The following is a 26,444-nucleotide window of genomic DNA, read 5'->3' on the forward strand; positions in this document are numbered from 1 at the left end:
GATTAAATACAGCCTCTTGCTTTCCACAGAGTCCTTTGTAGGGAACAGAAGTGCTAAGAGGCTTTTAAAACAGTTCTGGTCTCTAAGCTTGTCCTACCTCAATGATTTTAAGCAGGAATATATTTGTAAAGGAGGATCCTGGCCCTTGCCCTGCAAGCTTGTGTGATTCAGACTCCATCTTCCACCTTCCCCTTGAGCTTTTTCTAAGTGTCCCCCTCCCTTCGCTTACCTGTTCAAAGGCTCTGTGACTTGCTAACTGGAGGGAGCAGCCTAATTTGGAAGGAAAAGCAGAAGTGTATATCAGGGAGAACCTCAGAGGCGGGGTTCAAGCCCAGGGAAGAAGACTGAGGAAGAGTCCTAAGCTCTCCCCAGAGATGCTTTATTACATGGTTTCATCAGTCATCAATGATGGGTCCCTATGCCCATGCGAGGAGACAGGAACATCTGTGCGGTACATGGCACTGTTCCCCTCTCAGCTACGCAGTCAGATGGGGGCAGGGGGATGAATGGGTGCTTGGCTTCCCTGCTGTTGGGCAGGCTCTGAGATCTCAGCGGACAGAAATGAAAGCCTGGCAAATAGGGAGGCAGGAATGTTCAAGCATCGGTGACCTCCATGTTCTGCATTCTGTTTTCTAGGGTGACGTCTCTTGCTGCTGCTTTCTTTTTGCTGCCCTCATGTTGCTTCTTCTGCTTCTTTGATGGCTCCTGCTCAATGGGCGCAGGCTTCACAAAGGGGATCAGTTCTTGCAGTCCTGGGAGGGAAGAGCCAACCAAATGACCTGTTGTTTCTCAGTGAGTCAAAGCCCTAAGACCTCTGGGGAGAATTCAACAAGACAATGATCCCTTCGAACAGAGAGGTCCCTTTGATAGGCACTGGTTTCCTTTATTCTTTTCTTCCCTAGTCTGAATTTTAGCAGCATTTCAACATCATACCTGCACTGGCTACTTTCTCAACCAGGCCCCCTGCCCTGCCCAGCCCGAGAGGGCAGACAGAGTTTCAGGGGCTGTGTCTGAACAAAAAAACCTGGTATATCCTGAAAGGGGACTGCTATTTAGAAGAGTGTGAAGACAGAAAAGAGGAGAACGATGAGATGAGCTGGGAGTTTTACCTGGCGGCATGAACTCCTTCAATTTCTCAGGCACAGTGATGCCCTTCTCTGTCTGGTAGTTCTCCAGGATGGCGCAGATGGTACGGGTAGTGGCGCACATGGTAGCATTGAGCATATGGACAAACTCCACCTGGGAAGACAGGGTCCCAGAGGGGAAGTCGGGCTCAACTCTCATCGGGTCTTACTGACGGCCAGGAACCATCCATTCAACCAGACTTCCCCAACCACAACTGTCCAAATCAAAATGATGGGTTCTACCCCTAGCAACTTTTTTCTAAATTTGAATTATTTGGTATTTATTGCCTATTAGATAACTGCAGAAAGATCCCTCATGTTTCCATGAGTGACAAGTGGTAGCTTCTGGTATTCTGAGGAGTTGGGCCCTTTGAGGGAAGGAAGAAACTACTATTGTGGCCTTTCCTTTTCACCCCTTTCAAGCTCCTGACTTGGAAAAGAGTAGGGCCTGAAAATTGGGTTTGAAGAGAGCAGCTTACAACCCAGACCTTCTTGGGTGAGAAGAGGGAAGCCTCCAACTTGTTCTGTGTAGATAAATGGAGATTATTCTTTCTCTGGAGTTAAGAAAAACAAAGCCAGAAAGAGAAAAGCTAGAATTACCTTATAGAAGAGAGCTAGATTCAGGTTTCTAGCTAAAAGAACTCAGTCCTGACTCAGTAGAAGGCATTTTCAGATTCCCTTTTTGGTCTAGATTGAGAAGCTCAGATTTTCTCATGATGCTGGGGACCAGTGCACCCCAAAGGCTGAGAAATAATTCAGACGGGCCGTGTACTGAAGACTCTGCTTCCCACCTCCCTGGGGGCCATCTACCTTGTCCATCATCTTCTTGGTTTGCCCATATCGGATTCGAAGCCGGCGAGCCTGGTAATCCGTGCAATTAGAACAGGAGACCAACTCACGGAAGGCTCCTGAGCCCGGAAACCAGGCCTCCAGGTCAAGCTTCTTACTGGCAGCATGATTCAAAGAACCTGTAAGGAAAAACCCCTAGAACTCGTGAAGGAGGGATGGTATTTCAGAAGGCTAACCTTTAGCAAGCCTGAAGAATTCTTTAATTCATGTCCTGTCTCCAGAGGTGAAATCACACCCAGATATTCTTAACACCAAATACTCCCAAGTGAGAAGAGTGTAATATTTTAATTAATGTGGGCAATGAGTTGAATTGTGAGCTGTTTCTCTGTGTGGCAGCTCAGCTGGTAAGGGTGGCGTCTGGGATTACAGGAAAGGGAGGCTGAGGAGAGGCTGGGTCCCATACCTGAGACAATATTCACAATGTGGTAAGGAATCCCCAGGGACTGGTAGAACTCCTCTGCGGTGGTAATCATCTCTTCAAACATCTCCCATGACTTGTTGTCATGGGGTGATGAGTACACAAACTGTTCAATCTGCAGAGAGGGACCCAAGGAGACGGTGACAGCGGTATAGGGTGAATAAAGGACTGAAGTGGGAGACATCCTTGCCATGAAGACACGTTTCCACACCACTGGGAGGCAGGCAAGGCTGGGCCCCCAGCAACTGGGACTGGACCACAAGAGCAAATGCTTCTGGTGCGAGCTTCCCATATGCATGCCAGCCCCTGTTCTGAGTGCTTTACATATATTGACTGGGATAATCCTCACAATAGGCCACAATAGGCCTGGTGAGGCAGTCACCGTTACTGTTATCCTCCTCGTACAAAGGCAGAAATGGAGCACTGGGGGCTTATGCATTTTGCCCAATGTTACACAGCTGGTGAGTGGTAAAGCCGCAGCCTGGTTTCAGGGTCCATAATCCACGCCACTCCACCATGCACTTCCCCAGAAACACAGAGGTAAGCAATGAGAGGAAAAGCTGGAGCCAGGATGGGCCTCAGCAACACAGATCCTATCTCTCATCTAACCATTCTGGAGACAGAGAAAGTTCCACTCCTTACCCTGACCCATCTACTCACCTTCTCAAACTGATGGACTCGGAAGATGCCACGGGTGTCACGGCCATGGGAGCCCACCTCCTGACGGAAGCAGGTAGACAGGCCAGCATACTTGATGGGCAGGTCCTCCGGCCGGAGCCACTCATCCCGGTGCAGGGCAGCAATGGGCTGCTCTGAGGTGGCAATCAGGTACTTCTCATCATAGGAGTTGTCATCAGACTTTTCACTGCCTTTGCCAATCACCTGTGGAAGGAAGGAGCTATACCAGTTAAGAGGAAGTGGGGAGGACCTTGGCTAGAATAAGAAACCACAAGAAAGAGATCAATAATAGTGCAGGAAAAATTTCCTTTAATCCCTGCCTGGGAGTGGGGAGAGAATACTAAAAAGATAAAGGAATGGGTCAGTCCAAAATGGGGTCCCTGACAGAGATCAAAGAAATGTAAATTAAGAGGAAAGAATATTTTCCACTTATCCTTTTTTTTCTTTTGAGACAGAGCCTCACTCTGCTGCCCAGACTGGAGTGCAGTGGCACAATCTCGGCTCACTGCAACCTCCACCTCCCAGGTTCAAGCGACTCTCCCACCTCAGCCTCCTGAGTAGCTGGGATTACAGGCACGTGCCACCACACTCAGCTAATTTTTGTATTGTTAGTAGAGACAAGGTTTCACCATGTTGGCCAAGCTGTTCTTGAACTCCTGACCTCAGGTGATCCACCTGCCTCAGCCTCCCAAAGTGCTGGGATTACAGGCATGAGCCACTGTGCCCAGCTATTTTCCACTTATCTAATACAGAAAACTCATCCATGATGAATAATGGTCAATGCTGGCAGGTATGCAATAAACCTGTGCTGGTAGCCACATAAATTAATCCTTGTGAGACGTTTACTAAACACCAATGTGGAGCAAAAAGGGACACCAGTCTCTGCTTTCTTGGTGCTTACAGGTTAGTGGTTATGATCCTTAAAGAATATACTTTGCTGTTCAGCTGAAGAAAATAATGCAAAAAAAAAAAAAGTTCAGACAGGACAAAGTTCACTGTAACATTATTTATGTAATATTATACAACCATAAAAATGAAGACCATGCAGTAACACAGAAAAATACTTTTGATATAATGATACATAAAAAGGTGGCCAGGCACGGTGGCTCATGCCTGTAATCCCAGCACTTTGGGAGGCCTAGGCAGGCAGATCACCTGAGGTCAGGAGTTCAAGACCAGCCTGGACAACTTGGTGAAACCCTGTCTCTACTAAACATACAAAAATTAGCCAGGTGTGGCCAGGCGCAATGGCTCATGCCTGTAATCCTAGCACTTTGGGAGGCCAAGGCGGGTGGTTCACCTGAGGTCAGGAGCTCGAGACCAGCCTGGCCAACATGGCGAAACCCCATCTCTACTAAAAATACAACAACAACAAAAAAATTAGTCGGGCATGGTGGTGGATGCCTGTAGTCCCAGCTACTCAAGAGGCTGAGGCAGGATAATCCCTTGAACTTGGTGGGTAGAGGTTGCAGTGAGCCGAGATCATGCCACTTCACTTTAGCCTGGGTGAAAGAGTGACACCGTCTCAAAAAAAAAAAAAAAAAAAAAAAAATTAGCCAGGTGTGGTGGCAACGCCTGTAATCCCAGCTACTCGGGAGGCTGAGGCATGAGAATCACTTGAACCCATTGAACCCAGGAGGCAGAGGTTGCAGTGAGCCAAGATCGTGCCACTGCACTCCAGCCTGGGTAACAGAGTGAGACTGTCTCAAAAAATGAATAAATAAATAAAAATAAAAATTAAAAATAATGCTAAGTAAAAAGGCAATTTATGTACATGGCAATTACAAGTATGTGAAAACAACATATATATGAAAAAAATCCCAACGTGAATATTTTAAGATGACAATTGTTATATTAGGTCAATGGGAAAGTAGATAATTCCCTCTGCCATTTCTAAATTTTGTTATGTAGCGGCATTTTAATTAAAAAAAAAAAGTAAGGAAGAAAGGTTCCCCTGGATCAGTGTTTAGAGGCCTGGAAAACTACCTTGCTACCTGGCAGTAGGAATTTAGCTGCTGTGGGGCCATTCACATACAACATACGAAAGCTCTAGGGCTGTGCAGCCTAATATGGTATAGCCAGCCACACGTGACTATTTAAATTAAATTGGGCTGGGCATAGTGGCTCACACCTGTAATCCCAACAGTTTGGAAGGCTGAGGCGGATGGATTGTTTGAGCCCAGGAGTTTGAAATCAGTTTGGGCAACATAGTGAGACCCTGTCTCTACATAGGAAATTAATTTAAAAAAAAAAACAAATTAAATTAAATTAAAATTTAGTTCCTCGGTTGCATCAGCCACATTTTCAGTGCTCAAGTCACATATGACTGATGGTTGCCATGCTGGATCATGCAGACTTAGAACATTTCCATCAGTGCAGAAAGTTCTATTAGGCAGCGCTATATTCATTCTTACAGAACTGAGGTTTTTATCAGACAAGAAGTGCCAGCCAAAATTCTTCACTATTGAAACCTGTGATTCTTCCTGCCTGTGGGTCCAAGAAGCGTCTGGATAAGAGATGGAGATTGCAGGACTCAGGGAGCACCAGCTACCTAACAGTTTCCATAATACTCCACATAGGTTTCTCCCTACTGTTACCTGCAGCGGATATTTCTAATGTTCTGTTAGTGATTATCTAATCTTAGGGGTTGAAATTAGAAAAAGAAAGAAAAGGTAAAACAGGTTTTAGCGAGTAAAGGAACACATTCCTCCCTTCATTAAAAGAAAGAAGAGAGGAGGTCAAGGTTATACTGATGCTCAGGGTTTAGGGAGAGCACTTTGTTTCCCAGTGCGTCTTGAATGAAAACTTAACTTTTACCTCATCAACAGAAACAATGGAAAGATCGTTCTAATTATTGAACTATCTCCCTATATAAATTAGATGAGTCCAACAGCAGTTGTCTAACTCTACCTCCACTGTCTGGAGAGGAAATAAGCCAGTAGGAACTAAGTCCCTATTTCTGACAGAAGAGTTGAAAGGGAGGGACAAATGAATAGTAGACACTGCTGCATTGGACAGCTGTTAGCAGAGACGCTCTAGAAATCTTGAGTGCTGAACACAGAGTGGGGTGCTGTTATTGGTGTTAGAGCCAGTTGATCAGAATGACCTTCTGAACCTTGACTTGAATTGTCTGGCTCTCCCTGACATGGTCCATGGTTGAGAAGGAGCCACAAACTGGAAGCTACCTCCATCCCAAGGCAAGTATGTCTCACCCTGTGGAAGCTTCCAGTCTGGGGTTAGGAATGGGAGGACATGGGAAGCAGGCTAGGAGATCAGTGCCACCACTGTAATTTCCTTTTGTCCAAGCACCCAAGGAATGGGCTTCTTTTCTAAGCTCATGGTGTTCAAGTATGCTTGATTTAGATACATCATACAGATTACCCAGGGAAAGGTAAAAGAGGCTCTGCAGCTGCACTGTCTAATATGGCAGTCATTAGCTACATGTTTAAGTTAAAATTAATTAAAATAAAAAATGTGCTTCCTCCATTGCACCACCCACATTTTAAGTGCTCAAGAGTCACAGAGAGAAAATGTTTCCATCATCGCAGAAAGTCCTATTGGACAGCACCACTCTGCATCACTGAAGTTAAGCTACATAACTTAAGAAGTCATCCTGTCACCTGACCCAGGCTACTCACCTTATAAAGTTCTTCATCAAACTGGCTGAGCTGTGCCACCTCCTGCATGACCTCCTTCCTCATGAAAAAGGGGGTATAAATGGGAATGTAGCCCCGACTTCCCAAGGTGCGAAGGGCATACTGGATGAGAGCCTGTTCCAGGAACACCAGGACCCCCTAGAGGAGCAGAGACACAGTACTATGTGATTGGGTCTTGTCACCATCATGTTCAGCTAGAACTGACACCTAAAGGCACCTGGGCCAAGAGAACAGGACTACCGAGGGGCAAGCAGGAGGCCAAGAAAAGACCACAGATCCCAGCAACTGACATTCTGAACCTTGAGATTCGTTCTGAACACTGAGCCCAGCAAATCATCCAGGCACACCGTTAAGAGAATTATCTTGATGTTCTCAAAGCACTTTGGGCCTACACAAACCACAGAGCTTATGACAGTGGATTTTGATTCTTTGTTACTTGTCTGACTGTCCAATTATACTGAGCTACTTAAAGGCAGAGACTGTTCTGATTCAGTCAGCAAAACAGACATTCATTATGGAGGACCACTTAGTGGCTTTTGTTCTACGGAATCCTGATAAGCCCTCTCTTGCTTTAGAAAGAGAATTGCATCTAATTGCCAATACATTTGCAGAAAGGCGAGTACAACTGGTAGATCTGTGGGCCTCTTTAAATAGATTATGTTTCTCTACAAAAAAAAAAAAAAAAAAAATATATATATATATATATAGTTTCTTTTTCATAATCCTATCCTCACTGGTTCCCAGCTCTTACCTTCAAGAAGTACCCTCGACTCCCAGCCACCACGGCCCCCTTTTCGCCTTCAAAGCCATCTACCATCACCACCAGGTCCACATGAGAGTACTTCTTCCTGACTGTACAATCACCCCAAATCCTCTCTACTTTGTTGTCCACATCCTAAGGAAACAGAGCAAGAAAGAGAGATACAAGACATATGATTTTATTATTTTTAAATTAATGTTTTTTTTTTTTTTGGAGACAGGGTCTTATGCCGTCATCCAGGCTGGAGTGCAGTGGCACAATCTTGGCTCACTGCAGCCTCAACCTTCCAGGCTCCAGTGATCCTCCCACCTCAGCCTCAGCTGGGACTACAGACAGGTGTGCAACACTATGCTCAGCTAATTTTTGTATTTTTTGTAGACAGGGTTTTGCCATGTTGCCTAGGCTGGTCTCGAACTCCTGGGCTCGAGTGATCCGCCTGCCTAGGCTTCCCAAAGTGCTGGGATTACAGACGTGAGCCACGCACCAAGCTTGATATATGATTTCTTAATTCTACAACCTCCATCTTTCCAAACTTTATTCCACGAACAACTTAGCTTTGTGAAGTCATCGCTTAACTCAAACACTACTGTGTCTCATAACTAGAGAAGGCAACTTGCTACTCAATGGAGAAGTAGTAACTTACAAAGTTTGAGAAGTAATTCTAGCCATGAAACTGGGAGTGATGATTTTCCAAGAGGTCTACAGTATTCTCTCGGGGGGTTTTTTTTGTTTATTTCTTTTTTTTACCCTTTTAAATTACCCCTCAAATCCTGCACAAGGACAACCCTTCCCAGACAATCGACATTGCCTGGGGTGCAGAGGAGAATGTAGATTTTTTTTTTCCAGGCTCTCATTGGTCCCAGGGCCACATGAGGGCGGACTCAGGGCCCTGACCTCCAGAGAAGTCTTGTGGTCTGTGCTCTGCAGCCTCCTGCACACCCCAGCCTGCAGTGAGTTTAATGTTCACCAGGGAATGAATGAAAGAGGCACAGATGGGCCCTGCTACGGCTGGGGTGTCAGGGAACAAAGGCTGGGCTCAGAGCAGCTTTGTGCAGGGGAAGCTCCCGCTCAGCAGGAAACTTTTATCATGCAGATTTCCCTTCAACCTGCAGCTTCTCAGCAGGGTGTGGGTGAGGGGGTTAGGTTGATTTAGCAGATCCCTCCCACGAGATGCCTGCTACCACGGGCAACATGCAGTGGAGGACAGCAGCCCTATTTAGAAGAGATTTCTGTGCCAGGAGTCTCCTCCTACCTGCTGTCTCTGCTACTTCCCAATCAGACAAGGATCTGACTCCTGCAATTCTCAATTGGTGGGCAGAGGGAATATACAAAGAACCTGCTTCTGACAGACAATGCCAGTGTTCCACAGATCTCCTCCCGTCCCCGCCCCTGCAGAGACAGCAGCGACCTAAGGCAGCCTCCTGCTGCGGCACAGCCACCTACCTCATCGTTACTGATGGGTACAGAAGGGTGCAGAAGGTTCCCAATCTCTCGGAGGTTCTCGAACCGCTCTGCTTCCAGCTTTATCCGCTCCGCGTCACACTTCAGGATGGCTTCATCAATGAGGAGTCGGACTTTTTTGATTTGTGAGACTTTCAGGTTCTGCAGATGAACAGGCCAGGCCCATAAGCAGGACAGTGAGGCAAGGACAGCACAGGAATATGATTCGGTTGCCCTAACCCTGTTGTGCTCTAAAGATAGCCCTTGTGGTAGCATTTTAAAAACTGGAAACAAAGACTTTTAAGAACTGAGATTTATTTCACGCACAGATATACACAGTCTTCCTCTACAAATCCATCGGCATTTTTCTTTGGGGGTGCTTGAGGCAGAGATAGATAGTTCTGGCCACTATCTATTGTTCCCATACATTGCAGAAATTTAAGTACTGCCGCTGTCTTATGAGAACTTTCCCTTAATTTGCACTTTCTGATTTTCTTGACTGAACCAATTTAGCACTCCATTGATGTGCTGCATTCAACTGTTCTCTAGGAAGATTATAAATTTATTAGGAGTAAGAGATTTGTCTGAAGCATATTTTGTATTCTGTATTGCAGGTGTTTCAAATTGTGCTCTTATTTCTTTGAGGCAAGCGCTTTAGCAGTAGGGCCAGGCAGGTTCAGGCCCCCAATCCGAGACCTTCAAGCACAGCAACTTTGCTTTTTTGGTTTATGTTCTTGCTAATATGTTAAGGGTTTCAAGAAAGGGTTCAGTGACTAAAAAACTCAAAAATTACTGCTCTTGCCAGCATACTGAATATTTACTGTGTTACAGTAAACTGAAGTTTCTTGCCTTTGTGTAACAAAGGGTAGAATATGGAGTTATATAAACCAAACACAGTTCCTTTCCTTTTTCTATTCTTCCTGCCCTTGACTCTCCGACTCTCCCACTCCATCTGTCTCCATCTGTGCTGTCTAATAAATACTCAAATATAGAATATAACAAGAATGGGTGGGGACATTTCCCAGCAGCAGAAATGAAAGGATGTCACAATGCTGTGTGGAGCAGAGTGAGAGCACTTGCTGTCTAGGAATAAAATTAAGACAAAATAGCAGAGATCCTAACTTAGAAAAGAACTATAACTTACAGCTAAAGCGTCTGCAGTAAGGTCATCGAAACTCAGCACATTCTCTGGGACAAACTCATCATCTCCCACTGGCTCTTTTTTCTGCAGGAAGGAAAAAAACCCAACACAAATAAATAAAAGAAAATCTCTGGCATTGTTTTATAAAGTGTACACCAAATTAATGTATTATATAAATGAATCACAGAACTTCTTACATAAATTTTTCTAAAAGATACAACATGTAGGAAAAAAATTAGTACACTGGAAGCCAGAAGTCAAAGTGTCAAGCCCCTCCCTATGCTGCCACTTAATAGCTTTTTGATCCTAAAATCAATTAATCTGTCTGGGTCAGAGAATTAACATCCTGAAGAACATGAGAAGAATGTCATTCCCTGTACATAGATCATCATAGGAATCAGAAGAGAATTTATTCGAAATCCTCATGAGCTATAAGCGCTGGAGAGGTAGTGCAGTGCTCAGGAGCAAGCCCTGGAGCAGACACACCTGAGTGTGGATTCTTTTTTTTTTTTTTTTGACGGAGTCTCACTCTGTCGCCCAGGCTAGAGTGCAGTTTGCGTGCTCTGGGCTCACTGCAAGCTCCGCCTTCCGGTTTCAAGTGATTCTCCTGCCTCAGCCTCCCAAGCAGCTGGGATTACAGGAGTGCGCCACCACGTCTGGCTAATTTTTTTTTCCTTTTTTTTTTTTTGTATTTTTAATAGAGATAGGGTTTCACTATGTTGGATAGGGTGATCTCAAACTCCTGGCCTTAAGTGATCCCCCACCTTGGCCTCCCAAAGTGCTGGGATTACAGGCGTGAGCCACTGCACCCAGCCCCGAGTGTAGATTCTTATCTACCTGCTAACAACAATTCCAGCATTGAGGCTAAGGGTGAAAGATGGATGGAATGATGAAATATCAGACAGCCAAGGAAAACAAACAAACAAAAAGTCACAGGATCTGGAACTCAGTTTAGAACAATCAATGTAATTTGACAAAATGGCAGGGGTGTAACCAGGGTTGGATTTCGTTCTCTCTAGTTTCTCTTCTCATCCTTCCGTATGATAATTCTGCTAAATCATCATTTGTAATCCTTGCACAAAACCAGGTGAATTTAAGACGATCACTTAAAGAGTTAAATTCTTCTTAAATTAAAAAGAGTTGGCAGGGCACGGTGGCTCATGCCTGTAATCCCAGCACTTTGGGAGGCTGAGGTGGGTGGATCACGAGGTCAGGAGTTCAAGATCAGCCTGACCAAGATGGTGAAACCCCGTCTCTACTAAAAATACAAAAATTAGGCAGGTGCGGTAGCAGACACCTGTAACCCCAACTACTCGGGAGGCTGAGGCAGGAGACTTGCTTGAACTTGGGGGGCAGAGGTTGCAGTGAGCTGAGATCACACCACTGCACTCCAGCCTGGGTGACAGAGTAAGACTCCGTCTCAAAAAAAAAAAAAAAGAGTTAAAGAAAGTTAGTCAAAGGTCATTATAATAAGATACATGAGACTTCAACAAAACTTGCATAAGAATATTTAGCATCCGCTTTGTGAGTATAAATAAAACAAAGTATAGCCAGGTACAGTGGCTTGCAACTGTAATCCCAGCTACATGGTAGGCTGAGGTGGGAAGATCACTTTAGCCCAGGAGTTCAAGACCAGCCTGGGCAGCAGAGTGAGACCCCATATCTAAATATCTAAATATAAATAAAGAAATATATATATATATATGTGTGTGTGTGTGTGTGTGTATATATATATATATATATATATTTTTTTTTTTTTTTTTTTTAATTAGCCAGGCATAGTGGAGTACACCTGTAGTCTCAGCTACTTGGGAGGCTGAGGCGGGGGGACTGCTTGAGCCCAGGTATTAGAGGCTGTGGTGAGCTATGCTTGTGCCACTGCACTCCAGCCTGGGCGACTTTTTAAAAAATTAGCCAGGCACAGTGACATGTGTCTATAGTCCTAGTTACTTGAGAGGCTGAGGTGGGAGGACTGCTTGAGCCAAGGAGTTGGAGGCTGCAGTGAGCTATGATCACGGAACTGCACTCTAGCCTGGGCAACAAAGCAAGACACTGTGTCAAAAAAAAAAAAGAAAGAACAAAAGGACTAAATCTCCTAAATGTAAAGCATGGAAATCCTTTAGGTTCATTACACATTCTCATACAATCAAAATTCTAACCATAACTCCACTCACACCCTTCAGTGACTCAGAGCAAAATCATCTTAAAAAGTTGGAAAAATCTGGCCAGGTGCAGTAGCAACACAGGGAGACTCCATCTCTACAAAAAAAAAAATTAGCCCAGTGTGGTGGCATGCTACTAGGGAGGCTGAGGCAGGAGGGCTGCTTGAGCCCAGGAGGTTGAGGCTGCAGTGAGCCATGATTGTGCCACTGCGCTCCAGCCTGGGCAACAAAACGAGACTTTGTCTCAAAAAAAAAAGAAAAAAAGTTGGAAAAATCTGAAACTATCAGAATGAGTCTTGATAAGAACAGACTACAGAGGTAGGGAAAAAATGGACTAAATCTCAAGATTTTTGCAATGGCATCATAGGCAGGGTGATATGTTTGCAAGATAGTTACCAGGCTCCCTTGCTATTTGATAATCCCTCAGGGCAGCAAATTCAAGTTCTGAGCTCCAGGTTTGACTCTGCAACTAAGTTAGAGTATGATTTTAAGCAAGCTCTTTAATTTCCTAAGCCGATTCCCTTACCCATTAAATAGGGCTGACAAATGTACTATCTGCACTCCAGCTTTGCAGTAAGGATCAAAACCAAAATGAGATGTCTGTGAAAGTATCTGAATGCTTTCGAGTGCTCTACAAATTAAAGCACTATCATTACCATTTCAATGGCAGTGGGAGTGAACACTCCCTGCATGGCTAGCAACAAAATCAGATCTAAGAATGTTATTGTGAATGACAACACTCACAATCCCATCTTCTTGCTTCAAAAAATACCCAGCTGGCACTGACTGTACATAGGTCCCAAAGAACACCCAGGGAGGAGTATGCATGGGAATTAACATAATTATGGGGCCTCTAGTATGCGAATGACTAAGTCCCACAGAAAGAAACTGGATGATTATCAATATCACTTTCCACAGCTAAAAGTGTTACACGCTGAAAGTGTAACAAAATATCGTCAAAGAGAAAGATGCCGACTGCCATGAAGTTAAGTGTAAGGTGCTAGAATCCCGAGGTCATCTTTTTATGCTCTTTACTGGTGCAGTTCCAAAGTTCTATAATTTTTTGTTGTTGTTGTTTAGTTTTGAGGTTTACAACTTAAAAGTCATCTAGATTGTAAAGTGCATTTAATTAATTAATTTATTTATTTTGGAGACAGGGTTTCACTGGAAACCCAGGCTGGAGCTCAGTAGCGCAATCTTGGCTCACTGCAACTTTTGCCTCCTGGCCTCAAGTGATCCTCCCACCTCAGCCTCCTGAGTAGCTAGAACTACAGGCACGGGCCGCCACGCCTGGCTAATTTTTTTGTTTCATTTTATTTTTGTAGAGATGGGGTTTCACCATGTTGTGCAGACTGGTCTTGCACTCCTGAGCTCAAGCAATTTGCCCACTTCGGCCTCCCAAAGTGCTGGGACTATAGGCGTGAGCTACTGTACCCAGCTATAATATGTAATGTAATATGATTAAGGGGCTAAACAGGTATTTTTGAAGGAAGGTTAAAAACATGAACTATTTTGGATACCAAAGCAAAAGCTGAGCTGAAACATAATATTTTTCAGGCATAGGACGGATTTTTTTTTTGGATGAAGGCCAGTAACATTACTTGCCATTCATTATAACTCACAATTGCTGAACAACTACATGTTCTAGACACTGTGCCAAATTTTCTACATTTAAAAGAAATTTAGTTCTATCCATAACCATTGCTTGGCGTTTAAATTAAAAAAAAAAAAAGTTCTAACAATTCCATTCTATAGGTGAGTGTTAGTATTGTCATTTTATAGATGAGAAAACTGAGGCTGAGACATTAACTTGCCTAAAAGACACATAACGTAGCAAGATTTGAACTCTGAATCTGTAGTTTTCATTATGGAGCATAACTACGCTGAGACGACAAATCTGAAATCTGCCATAAAAAAGATGACTGGTGGAATTTATATTTCTAATATAAGAACAGAATAGACAACAAACGGCTAGACAACAAAGAATCTTACCTGAACACAGAAGATGGACTTGTGGTAAAGTATATGAAAATGCCTCCAAGTTCCCTGCCTCCCTATCTTTTTAAAATAATATTTTCCCCTTTGGTAAGAAATTGAACATCTTGTAGACTTAAACACTGAGTTAGAACTTCTGTGAACATTAGCTAAGAGCAAGATCAAATATCTCCGCTCAAGTTCTCATGGCTGTTTGTTATTCAGTTCTCTTACCTTCATTTTCTCTCCGATTGTCTTGCTGCATAGGTTCTTCAGCTTGTTCAAGTTGTCTGCCCGAAATCTACCTAGGAATAAAGAATCCAAGACTATACCAAAGAAATGCCCATAATTAAGATACTCCCTTCTCCTGATCTTGACTTCTTAGTACTGATTTCAGGTTAAGGCCCAAATGCCGGGAGAGCTGAAGGATCTGCCTCATGAAGTTATAAAATCTTACAGCTTTTCTTTTTTTTTTTTTTTCTGAGACAGCGTCTCGCTCTTGTTGCCTAGGCTGGAGTGTAATGGTGCAATCTTGGCTCACTGCAACTTCTGCCTCCCAGGTTCAAGCGGTTCTCCTGCCACAACCTCCCGAGTAGCTGGGATTATAGGTGCCCGCCACCACACTCGGCTAATTTTTGTGTTTTTAGAAGAGACGGGGTTTCGCCATGTTGGCCAGGCTGGTCTTGAACTCCTGACCTCGCCCTCCCAAAGTGCTGGGATTACAGGCGTGAGCCACCATGCCCAGCCTAATCTTAGAGCTTTAGAGCCCCAAATGTAGTTGGCATACAATGGTGACTACAATAGGGTGTCCCCAGCATTTGGTGACAAGGAAAAGACCATTCTGAGGTTAAAATTAAAAAGTATCATAACCTGTATGAAGCCATTATAGAGTAACACATCTGAAAAACTTGGAAGACACTCAAGTAACTAACCTGCCCAATTATCTTAAAACTCATTTAAGGAAACTAGGTGCTATGCACAGGAATCTATAGAGAGTGCAGTCATGATTGCTACCTCTCCATGCTAGAAATGGCTAATGTTACCCTTTTACTTTGATATAATGCTCATCTGGCAGCCCTGAGAATAATTTAGTCTCTTATAATTTGGTTTCCTTTGGGGGAAGACAGGCACTAAGCGGTCAACATATTGGCCCAAATTAATATATTGGTATCATGGATCATCAGTCTAACTCTGACTAGTAAAATTTGGACCTCTTGAATCTAAACATTAGGGGCAATATGATAAAATTCAAGCACAAGCTTTTTTGTTGTTGAGACAGGGTCTCACTCTGTCACCTAGGCTGGAGTGCAGTGGCACGACCTCAGCTTACTGCAACCTCTGCCTTCTGGACTCAAGTGATCCTCCCACCTCAGCCTCGCAGGCAGCTAGGACTACAGGTGTGCGCCACCACACCCAGCTAATTTTTTTATTTTTATTTATTTATTTATTTATTTATTTATTTATTTGAGACGGAGTCTCGCTCTGTCGCCCAGGCTGGAGTGCAGTGGCGCGATCTCGGCTCACTACAAGCTCCGCCTCCTGGGTTCACGCCATTCTCCTGCCTCAGCCTCCCAGCAGCTGGGATTACAGGCGCCCGCCACCACGCCCAGCTAATTTTTTGTGTTTTTAGTAGAGATGGGGTTTCACCGTGTTAGCCAGGATGGTCTTGATCTCCTGACCTCGTGATCCACCCGCCTCGGCCTCCCAAAGTGCTGGGATTACAGGCGTGAGCCACCGCGCCCGGCCTTAGTTTTATTTTTGTAGAGATGGAGTTTTGCTGTGTTGCCCAGGCTGGTCTCAAATTCTTGGGCTCAAGCGATCCACCCATCTTGGCCTCCCAAAGTGCTAGAATTACAGGTGTGAGCCATGGCATCCAGCCAAACTCAAGCTTTTAAGAGGCAAAATTGATGACTAGAAATGAGATAGCACCTAGAGAGCCATTCTTTAAGGCTTTACCAAGAAGCTTTCCTCTTTGATACCTCTTTAACAAAACTTCAATGCAAAATGATATCACTATTTTCTCATTCACTTATTCACATTGATAAAACTATAGAGATGGATAATAGATTAGTGGTTGCTAGGGGTGAGATGGAGGGCAAAGGGAGTAGACTACAAAGAGATAGCAAGAAGGATCCTTGTGGTGATGAAACAGTTCTGTATCTTGAGCATGGCAGTGGTTATACAAATTTACACATGGTAAGATTGCACAGAACTACACACACACACGTGTGCAAAACTGGCAAAATCTGAATAAGGTTTGTGGATTGTAGCAATGTCAATTTCTTGGTTTTAAGATTGTACTAGAGTTATATAAGATGTTATCATTGGGGAAAACAGGACCTTTCTACTATTTTTCCAACTTCCTGTAAATCTATAATCATTTTGAGATTCCCTCCTATTTGCAAGGCACCAAGGTAGGTATTGGGAGTATAAAAGAAAATAAGGCCAGGTGTGGTGGCTCATGCCTGTAATTCCAGCACTTTGGGAGGCTGAAGTGGGTGGGTCGCTTGAGCCCAGGAATTCGAGACCAGCCTGGGCAACGTGGCAAAACCCTGTCTCTACAAAAAAAAAAAATTATATATATATATATACATACACACACACACACACACACACACACACACAAATTAGCTGAGCATGGTGGTGTGTGCCTGTACTCCCAGCTACTTGGGAGGCAGAGACTGCAGTGAGCCAAGATCGTTCCACTGCACTCCAGGCTAGGTAACAGAACAAGACTCTATCTCAAAAGAGAAAAAGAAAAGAAACAAAAAGAAAATAAAACAAAACCAAATATTGTAACAATGCTGAATGTTTCAATCAATGAATATAGTATATCCCTTCATTATTTTTAATTTCTCTCAGCAATGTTTTGTAGTTTTCAGTATATGAGTCTTAAATGTTATTTATTAGGTATATCTCTATGCACCTGGTGCTTCTAAACTGTTACTTGTATATAGAAGTACCTTTGATTCTGTGTATTGTATCCAGTTATTTTGTTAAAGTTATTTAATTGTAATAGTTCAGATTCTGCATACACAATCAAGTGATCTGCAAATAATGACAGTTTCTTCCATTCCAATCTTTTATTTTTGTTTCTTGCCTTATTCATACTGCCTGGAACCTTTGGCATGATGTTGATTAGAACAGGTGATAACAGACATACTTGTCTTGTTCCTAACCTCAAGGGGAAAGCATTCAATATTTCATCATTCAGAAAAATGTGGCCGGACGCAGTGGCTCACACCTGTAATACCAGCAGTTTGGGAGGCCGAGGCTGGCGGATCACGAGATCAAGAGATCGAGACCATCCTGGCCAACATGGTGAAATCCTGTTTCTACTAAAAATACAAAAATTAGCTGGGCGTGGTGGCACGCACCTGTAGTCCCAGCTACTCAGGAGGCTGAGGCAGGAGAATCGCTTGAACCTGGGAGGTGGAGGTTGCAGTGAGCTGAGGTCACGCCACTGCATTCCAGCCTGGTAACAGAATGAGACTCTGTCTCAAGGAAAAAAAAAAAAAAAAAAAAGAAAAGAAAAGAAAAGAAAAATTAGCTATGGGTTTTTCTGTAAGTATCTACTATCAGATTAAGGAAGCTCCCTTCTATTCTCAGTTTATTGCATTTTTACCATGAACGATTGACTCTCCACATTAAAAAAAATGTTGATCTATCTCACATAATACACCAAAATTAATATTAAATATATCTTATACCTAAATGTAAAAGGTAAAGAAATAAAATGTCTACAAAAAAAACTGGAGAATCTCTTCTGAAGGTTAAGACATAACATGATTTTCAAAACAGAATACAAATTCTGTGATTTATCTATTGTGTTTTGGAAACACAATATACAAATCACAGAAGAAAAGTCAATAAATTAGACTTCATTAAAATTAGGAACTTCTATTCATCACAAGACTGAAAGAATGAAAAGGCAAGCCACAGAATGGGAGAGGAGATCTGTGGTATCTGTATCTCACAGGTATGCTTCTATCCACACGATATAAATAATTCCTACAAACCACTAAGAAAAGGACAAATAAAAATTGGTCAAAAGTCTTGAACAGGTACTTCTCAAAATAGGCTATCCAAATGCCATCAACTTATGAAAAAGCGCTCAATATCTTTAGTCACCAAAAAAATGCAAATTAAAATAACAATGAGACACCACTATATATCTACCAGAATGGCTAAATTAAAAGGACTGCCAGTGTCAAGTACTGACAAGAATGCCAAGCAACTGGAACTCTTAGATATTGCTGGTGGGAATATCAATCATTACAACCACTTTGGAAAACTACTTGGTATTATCTACTAAATCTAAACATGTGCCCACCCTATGATCCAGCAATTCTACTCCTTGGTACATACCCAACAGAAATGAGTGTTAATGTCTACCAAAAGACACACATAAGAATGTACATATGTTCTTATCACAAAATATAAGTATTTGAGGTGATGGATATGTTAATTAGCTGCTTTTATTATTCCACATTGTATTCATAAATCATAACATTACATTGTACGCTACAAATATATACAACTATAATTTGTTAATTGCCAATCAAACATTTTTTAAAAAAGAGTCTCTAGAAGCTTATTCATAATGCCCTCAACCGGTAACAACCCAGTTTATCCAAATGTCATGAAGTAAATATGCTAGTAGAATTGATTGGCATATTTACATAATGGAGTATTATATAGCAATGAAAAGAACCAACTACTGCTACATGTTAATAACATGGATGAATCTTACAGACATAATCTTGAAAGAAAGAAGCCATGCCGGGCGCGGTGGCTCATGCCTGTAATCCCAGCATTTTGGGAGGCCAAGGCGGGTGGATCACAAGGTCAGGAGATCAAGACTATCCTGGCTAACATGGTGAAACCCCATCTCTAATAAAATACAAAAAAAATTAGCCAGGCATGGTGGTGGGCGCCTGTCATCCCAGCTACTCGGGAGGCTGAGGCAGGAGAATGGTGTGAGCCCGGGAGGCGGAGGTTGCAGTGAGACGAGATTGCGCCACTGCACTCCAGCCTGGGTGACTGAGCAAGAATCCGTCTCAAAAAAAAAAAGAAAGAAGCCATATACAAAAGTATATACTACATAAGTCCATTTATATGAAGTTCAAAATCAGGCAAAGGAATTTATGGTGATAGAGGTAAGAATACTATTATTTTTGGAGGAGGGGCTGACTGGGAGGTGGCATAAGGCAATCTGCTGGTGTGCTGTAAATGTCATATATATATATATAGTGTGTATATAAATATATAGTGTATATATATACTGTATATATATGTACACTATATATATATATATGGAGAGTCTTGCTCTGTCGCCTAGGCTGGACTGCAGTGGTGTGATCTCGGCTCACTGCAAGCTCTGCCTCCTGGGTTCATGCCATTCTCCTGCCTCAGCCTCCCAAGTAGCTGGGACTACAGGTGCCCGCCACCACACCCGGCTAATTTTTTGTATTTTTAGTGGAGATGGGGTTTCACCGTGTTAGCCAGGATGGTCTCGATCTCCTGACCTCATGATCCGCCCGCCTCGGCCTCCCAAAGTGCTGGGATTACAGGTGTGAGCCACCACGCCCGGCCTAAATGTCTTATATTTTGATCTTAAGTGTTACATTGGTGTATATATTTAGAAAACTCATCAACTTGTACACTAAGATTTGTGTACTTTACTATATGTATGTCAATAAAAATAAGTTTTTGAAGGGTATATACAGGAATAGTATAAATGCTGTAAGAGATTTGTAAGATAATATAAGGAGAGCACTCAATAAATGAGGTGGCACTACAACAGTAGTTGAGTGGCGAAGAGGGCTGATTGAAGTGGGAGTGGCACACCCTGATAAGGAGCATTCCAGGAAGAGGCAACAGTCACAGAAGTGTGAAAGAGTCTAGGAGTAGCAATAAGCTAGAGCAAAGAGCGGGAGGCCCTATGCGGGAAGTGGTAGACGGCGAGGCCAGGAAGGCATGGGGGACTTTGTAAATTGTGTTCAGGAATTTGGATTTTTATGCTTTAAGGCTGTACTGTCCAATATAGTAGCTTTTAATACCATGTGACTATGAGCATTTGAAATTTGAAATGAGCACCTGAACAAAGTGGTGCTTTAAGTGTAAAACATACTTTGGAGTTTGAGGACTTGTACCAAAAAAAAAAAAAAAAAAGTAAAATATCTCAGTAGTTTCAGTAATTTTTTTTTTTTTCAGACGAAGTCTCACCTTGTCCCCCAGGCTGGAGTGCAATGGCGTCATCTCAGCTCACTGCAACCTCTCCTTCCCGGGTTCAAGCAATTCTCCTGCCTCGGCCTCCCAAGTAGCTGGGATTACAGGCGCCTGCCACCACGCCTGGCTAATTTTTTTTTTTTTTTTTTGGAGACAGAGTCTCGCTGTGTCACCCAGGCTGGAGTGCAGTGGTGTGATCTCAGCTCACTGCAAGCTCTGCCTCCCGGGTTCACGCCATTCTCCTGCCTCAGCCACCCGAGTAGCTGGGACTACAGGCGCCCCCCACCATGCCCGGCTAATTATTTTTGTATTTTTAGTAGAGATGGGGTTTCACCGTGTTAGCCAGGATGGTCTCGATCTCCTGACCTCGTGATCCGCCTGCCTCGGCCTCCCAAAGTGCTGGGATTACAGGGCTGAGTCACCGTGCCGGGCTAGTTTCAGTAATTTAAAAATACTGATTATGTGTTGAAAATATAATTTCGGGGCTGGGCATGGTGGTTCACACCTGTAATCCCAGCAGTGTGGGAGGTCAAAGTGGGAGGATCACTTGAGTCCAGGAATTCGAGACCAGCCTGGGCAACAAAGTGAGACTCTGTCTCTACAAAAAATTAAAAAATTAGCTGGGCATGGTGGTGCACACCTGTGGTCCCAGCTACTTAGAAGGTTGAGGTGGGAGGACCAGTTGAGCCCAGGAGGTCCAGGCTGCAGTGAGCGATCATGCCACTGCATTCCAGCCTAGGCAACAGAACAAGATGCTGTCTAAAAATAATAATAATAATTATATATATATATTTATATACATATAACTTTTGGGTATACAAGACTAGGTTAAATAAAATGTATTACCAAAATTAATTTCATCTGTTTCTCTTTATATTTTTTATATTGGATACAAACAAATTAACAATTACAGACTATCGCCAACTTATAATGGTTAAACTTTATGATCAATAGTAATAAATTACATGAGATATTCACACTTTATTATAAAATAGGGTTTGTGTAAGATGATTTTTCCCAACTGTAGGTTAACATCAGTGTTCTGAGCACACTTAAGGTAGGCTTGGCTAAGCTATGATACTCAGTAGGGTATGTGTATTTCATGCATTTTTTACTTACAATATTTTCAACTTATGGTGGATTTATTGGGACATAAACCCATCCTAAGTCAAGGAGCATCTGTATACATGAAGCTAACATTCTATTCCTATCAGACAGTGCTGCTCTAAAGTATGTCACTGCAAAACTTAAGCCTTCAAGTAAAATGATCAGATTTGCATTCTAGAAAGATTATATGCCCTGGTGAGACTGGGTTAAGATTGAAAGCAGATAGAAAGCTATTCCAGTTGCTGGGGCAAACAATGATAAGGACCTGTTTTAAAACATGTGCAGTAAAGGTTATGAGGAAATAACAGCTTTAGGCTGGGCATGGTGACTCATGCCTGTAATCCCAACACTTTGGGAGGCCGAGGTGGGAGGATCACTTGAGGCCAGGAGTTTGAGGCCAGCCTAGGCAACATGACGAAACTCCATCTCTACAAAAAATACACACATTAGCCAGGCATGGTGGCACTGCGCCTGTAGTCTCAGCTAGTCAGAAGTCTAAGGCAGGAGGATCATCTGAGCCTGGGGAGATTGAGGCTGCAGTGAGCTGTGATCACGCCTGGGTGACACAGTGAGACCTTGTCTCAAATTTAAAAAAAAGGAAACAACAACTTCAATTTTCAATGTACAGTAAAAAGAAAAAAAAACCACTCAGGATAGCACTTTTTGAGGGAGGATAAAATTCTTGGGGTTTGCAGCAGATTTCCAGATACATGGAAATCTATTTGCTTCGGGAGTGGGGCCAAGACAAATATGCCCAAGTGTAGGATCATTATGCTACTCTGAATTAAAAAGAAGAAATCACATTCAAATCCCTGGAGTTAGAAGAGTTGTGAGTTCCAATGTGGTATTATGACTCCAAGTTATACTGGACTCCTGTGTTCTCCAAAGGAACCCTAGTGGTACCTTGTAAGTCTACAGGAAGACAAATTGGTATAGTTGTAGTGGAGGGCTTGGTGAAGCTTACTATGTGTCCTCAATTAGGGAGCATGATCTGAGTTCTTAATGTGGCTCTGGTTATAAGCCCTTGCTCAAGGCAATGAGAGAAGAACTCCATCCTCTGATGTGAAGTTCAAGATGTCAAAGAACCTTGATATAATCTGCCAGTGTCTACCTTGGGCAGTTGGGAACTTGGGAAAAAACACAAATTCCATTTGGATGCAAAGAGAATATTGGAAAGGGCTGTCAAATAGAAAAGAATCAAATTAATAGATGCATTGGAAATAAACTATTGGCCAGGCATGGTGGCTCACACCTGTAATCCCAGCACTTTGGGAGGCTGAGGCAGGCGGATCACTTGAGGTCAGAAGTTACAGACCAGCCTGGCCAACATGGTGAAACTCCCATCTCAACTAAAAAAAAAAATTAGCTGGGTGTGGTGGTGCACACCTGTAGTCCCAGCTACTTGGAGGCTGAGGCATGATAATCTCTTGAAACCGGGAGATGGAGGTTGCAGTGAGCCAAGATGGTGCCACTGCACTCCAATCTGGGTGATTATGAGAGACTCCGTCTCAAAACAAAACATAACAAAACAAAGAAAAGAAATGACTTCACATTTAGGATTAAGTTTTTTAAAACAATAACATAAACTACATAAACTGCTTTTCATAAAGAATATAAAGTGTCCTGAACACAGAAAACATTCACGCCTCCAACAAACCTTTATCAAGGCCTTACCAAGGACCAGGTACAATGCTAGGTACTGGGATTTTATGTATAAATGTGTATATGTATATCCACATATATACTGTATGAATAAAACTGAATCCTTGTCCCTGAAGAACTCACCACCTATCTACTTTTCAGATAAGGGACAAATCCCTCAGATGTGGACATTATACCCAAAAGACTAACACATTCAAAGTCATTTAGCACTGGCTAAGGGCTGGACTGACACAAAAATCTGATACTCCTGACTTCAGATTCAGTAGAACAGTGCTCAGGCTAGTTTTATCCTAAACAAAAAAATGTGGCAAAATTAAATTCCATTGCAACTCGAAACTTCAGGTCAAGTGTGGAATCTCACAATCAAGCAAACTACTACAATAGAGGGCCTAAGACATAGAATCAGCACAAAACTCAAGTTAAACAAATATTCTTTTGACATCCAAGATCCTTATAAACAGGAGAAAATCAATTTTCCTAATAGAAATCCATCACACTCTTGGATAGTGGCTGCCTTTGCAGTGTACTGTCATCGACCTAGCTCCCAGATGGTTGCAGACCTATTGCATCAGACAAATCAAATCACAAGTACTTGACAGCATCCGCCCAACCAGCGACCACTCCAGTTAATACAGGCAGAGATTTATGGGCAGATGGTTCTATGGTTTTATTCGGCTTCATGAAAGATGCCCGATATGACTCCAAGATCCGGCAGTTCCAGGTTCTAGCCCAACTCTGCCAATGTCTTTAAAGGAAAACGTCCACAAATCACAATTAAACAGCTTCAGTCATTACAATCTTTTGCTCTCCTCCTCACTCCCCTCGCGTTTGATCTACCACGGAAAAGACTTTCCTAATTCTTAAAGGTATGCCCATAGGTCGGGGGATGGCCTTCCGAAAAGCTTCAGGGTCATTTATTTTGGCCAAGAGCGGCCTCCAACGCCCCGAAATGCTTCCGATACCGAAGGAATGAATCTACTGTGTTGCAGAAGTGACGCAGTCTCAGGAGGAGCCTTTGATCCTATCAAAACAAAGGAAAACCACTCTGGCCTTGCTGAAGATGAGAAAAAGACTGGGGGGGACCAAAGATTCGTGTTAGGAAAGCCGCGTAGACCCCACAACCTCCCGCCCGGGCATGTTCTGGCAACCCCTGGGGCAGGAAGGCTTGACAGCTCCCGATGCGCGTGCGTACGCACACTGGCAGCGAACGGCACTGAGCACGCGTGGAAGGGACCTCGCTCCGCCCGGGTGGAGGAGAAAGTGGGATGACCCCGGCTACCAGGCTGTGTTTTCGGGGATGGGGAGAACCTCGGAGCCACCGCACCCTGGGAGGGGGTCTGACGAAGGGTGGAAGCTGTGGCCTCAGGAGCGGTGGCTGGATTTGAGAGAGAAAATTGGGTTTAGGATCAAGGAGGTAACCCGCCCGTCCCGGTACTTACATCGTCGCCACTCGCTGTCTGCCTTCACCAGCTGGTCCACTAGTCCCGGGTCCTTGAAGCGCTTCTCCTGCGTCTCTCGGATGAGGGCTGGGTCCCCTCCTTTATCCACCCGAAACAAATCCAGATCCAGCACCATCTTCTTTCCTCCCGGGCCAACACTCAGGGAAGCAAGGATCGCGCCGCAGCACTCAGCCTGTGACCGCGGCACTGCGCCGGCGCGCTGACCCGCCCTTCCTGCGCAGGCGCAGCTGGAGCCCGCAGGCGACCCCCCCCCCCACCCCCACCCCGCGACCGGAAGCGGCTTGTTGGAGGCGGGGCCGCGGAGGGAGGGGAGGGGAGAATGGGTGGGCGTGGGACTATACCTCTGGTTCCTGCTCCCCAGCTCTGCTACAGTCTGCAGGAACTGTGATCGCCACATAAAAGTGTGAATGCCCCAGTTGCCTACTCCTGTCTCAGGCTAGGCAGAGGCCTGTCCCCTCATCCCTAGCTTAGAGGCCGGGGCCTTCACCAGGTGCCCGTTTTCCTCTCACTAGGTTGGGTTCTTCCACTGGGCTCTTTCCCTGAACCTCGGCCGTCTTCTCCATCTTGATACAAGAGGATGGCATATTTAGTCCCAGGGCTACCTCAGCTTAAGATTCCTGCTCTCGTGCCTTAGAAATGGTATACCTTTATTAATCTGATTATTGGATAAACCAAATTGTCCCTTTACCAACTCTTAAGAGCACAGCTTTGGGAAAGTGCGGTTGTCTTTTAGAGAGAGACAAGAGAAAACTTTTCCAAAGGGACATTAAGCAGATTTGAACGCCGTATAAGGTGTTGAGGTCATGTCTTGGGTCAATTTGAAAGTGTCTTGAAGAACGGTTTGTATCATACTTTGATTTTATAATGTTCAGACCTTTAAATGAAATATTCTAGTTGCCGAGTGAAGCCAAAGTTATCAAAGAATCTCCCCGATAACAAGAGATTATTTGAAGGATTTGGAAACAGGTGATCTCTTCCCTCACCCCCACCCCCAATCCTTCCACTCTGCAGAAACTTTAAAGCCTCACTTCCAATGCCTTCTCGGAGCTAGATGTGCTAAGACCTTCTTGATCTTATACCACCGTCATGGACTCCTGAGATGAGGGTGTGACATAGCTAACTATCATATTATTTATTTATAATATGAAATATATTTGGGCTTTGTCCCTGGTTCCTGACACAGCCCCTAAAACCCTTGAATTTCCTGGTTTATACGTAATGGGTCTCTTTGATAACACCTGAGTTTATAATAAGGAGGTGATTTAGGATGGGGGCCCTAGATAACCTCAGGATGGGGCCAGTCACCAGAGAGACCAAGTGATTGGAGGATTGGAACTTTCATCCCCACCCTTCAACCTCCAGGAAAGGGGGAGGGGAGGAGCTGGACATCAAACTCTATAAACGCTCGAACAACAAGAGTTGATGAGCTTCAGGTTGTCGAACATGTGGAAATGCCAGGAGGGTGTCTTGCCCAGAAAGGTTATGGAATCTCTGCACCCCTGACACCTTGCCCTATCCATCTCTTCATCTGGCTGTTCATTTGTACCCTTTGTACTATCCTTTATAATAAACTGGTAAATGTTTCCTTGAGGTCTGTGAGCCTTCTCAGCAAATTAATCAGACCAAAGGAGGGGGTAGTGGGATCCCCAGTTTATAGCTGCTAAGAAGTATAGGTGAAATCTACTACTTGCAATTGGCATCTGAAGAGGAGCAGTCTAGTGGGATCAAGCCGTTACCCCATGGAATCTGACACTACCTCCAGGTAGCTAGTGTCAGAATCAG

At 43.7% G+C, this 26,444-nt stretch overlaps 1 protein-coding gene across 5 annotated transcripts; it reads right to left on the bottom strand.

Moving 5' to 3' along the window:
• Positions 1-363: 363 nt before the first annotated feature.
• SARS1 (seryl-tRNA synthetase 1) lies at positions 364-24,914 on the bottom strand. Of its 5 annotated transcripts, none has more exons than XM_063702224.1 (13): positions 24,642-24,777; positions 17,580-17,696; positions 14,437-14,503; positions 10,070-10,150; positions 8,929-9,087; positions 7,477-7,620; positions 6,708-6,863; positions 3,052-3,273; positions 2,377-2,506; positions 1,935-2,092; positions 1,613-1,678; positions 1,110-1,239; positions 364-752 (listed from the first exon to the last, which is right to left on the bottom strand). In XM_063702224.1, exons 2-13 carry the CDS (start codon positions 17,669-17,671, stop codon positions 595-597), a joined length of 1,563 nt encoding a protein of 520 aa, XP_063558294.1. In that variant the 5' UTR covers positions 17,672-17,696; positions 24,642-24,777; the 3' UTR covers positions 364-594. The 5 variants fall into 5 exon arrangements, with proteins under 5 accessions (XP_063558294.1, XP_063558309.1, XP_030863562.1 ...); XM_063702239.1 differs by having other exon boundaries at positions 14,437-14,507; XM_031007702.3 differs by lacking the exon at positions 17,580-17,696 and having other exon boundaries at positions 14,437-14,507; positions 24,642-24,906.
• Between the last annotated feature and the right edge of the window lie 1,530 nt (positions 24,915-26,444).

Source organism: Gorilla gorilla, chromosome 1, assembly GCF_029281585.2.
Source record: "Gorilla gorilla gorilla isolate KB3781 chromosome 1, NHGRI_mGorGor1-v2.1_pri, whole genome shotgun sequence".
NCBI classification, from domain to species: domain Eukaryota; kingdom Metazoa; phylum Chordata; class Mammalia; order Primates; family Hominidae; genus Gorilla; species Gorilla gorilla.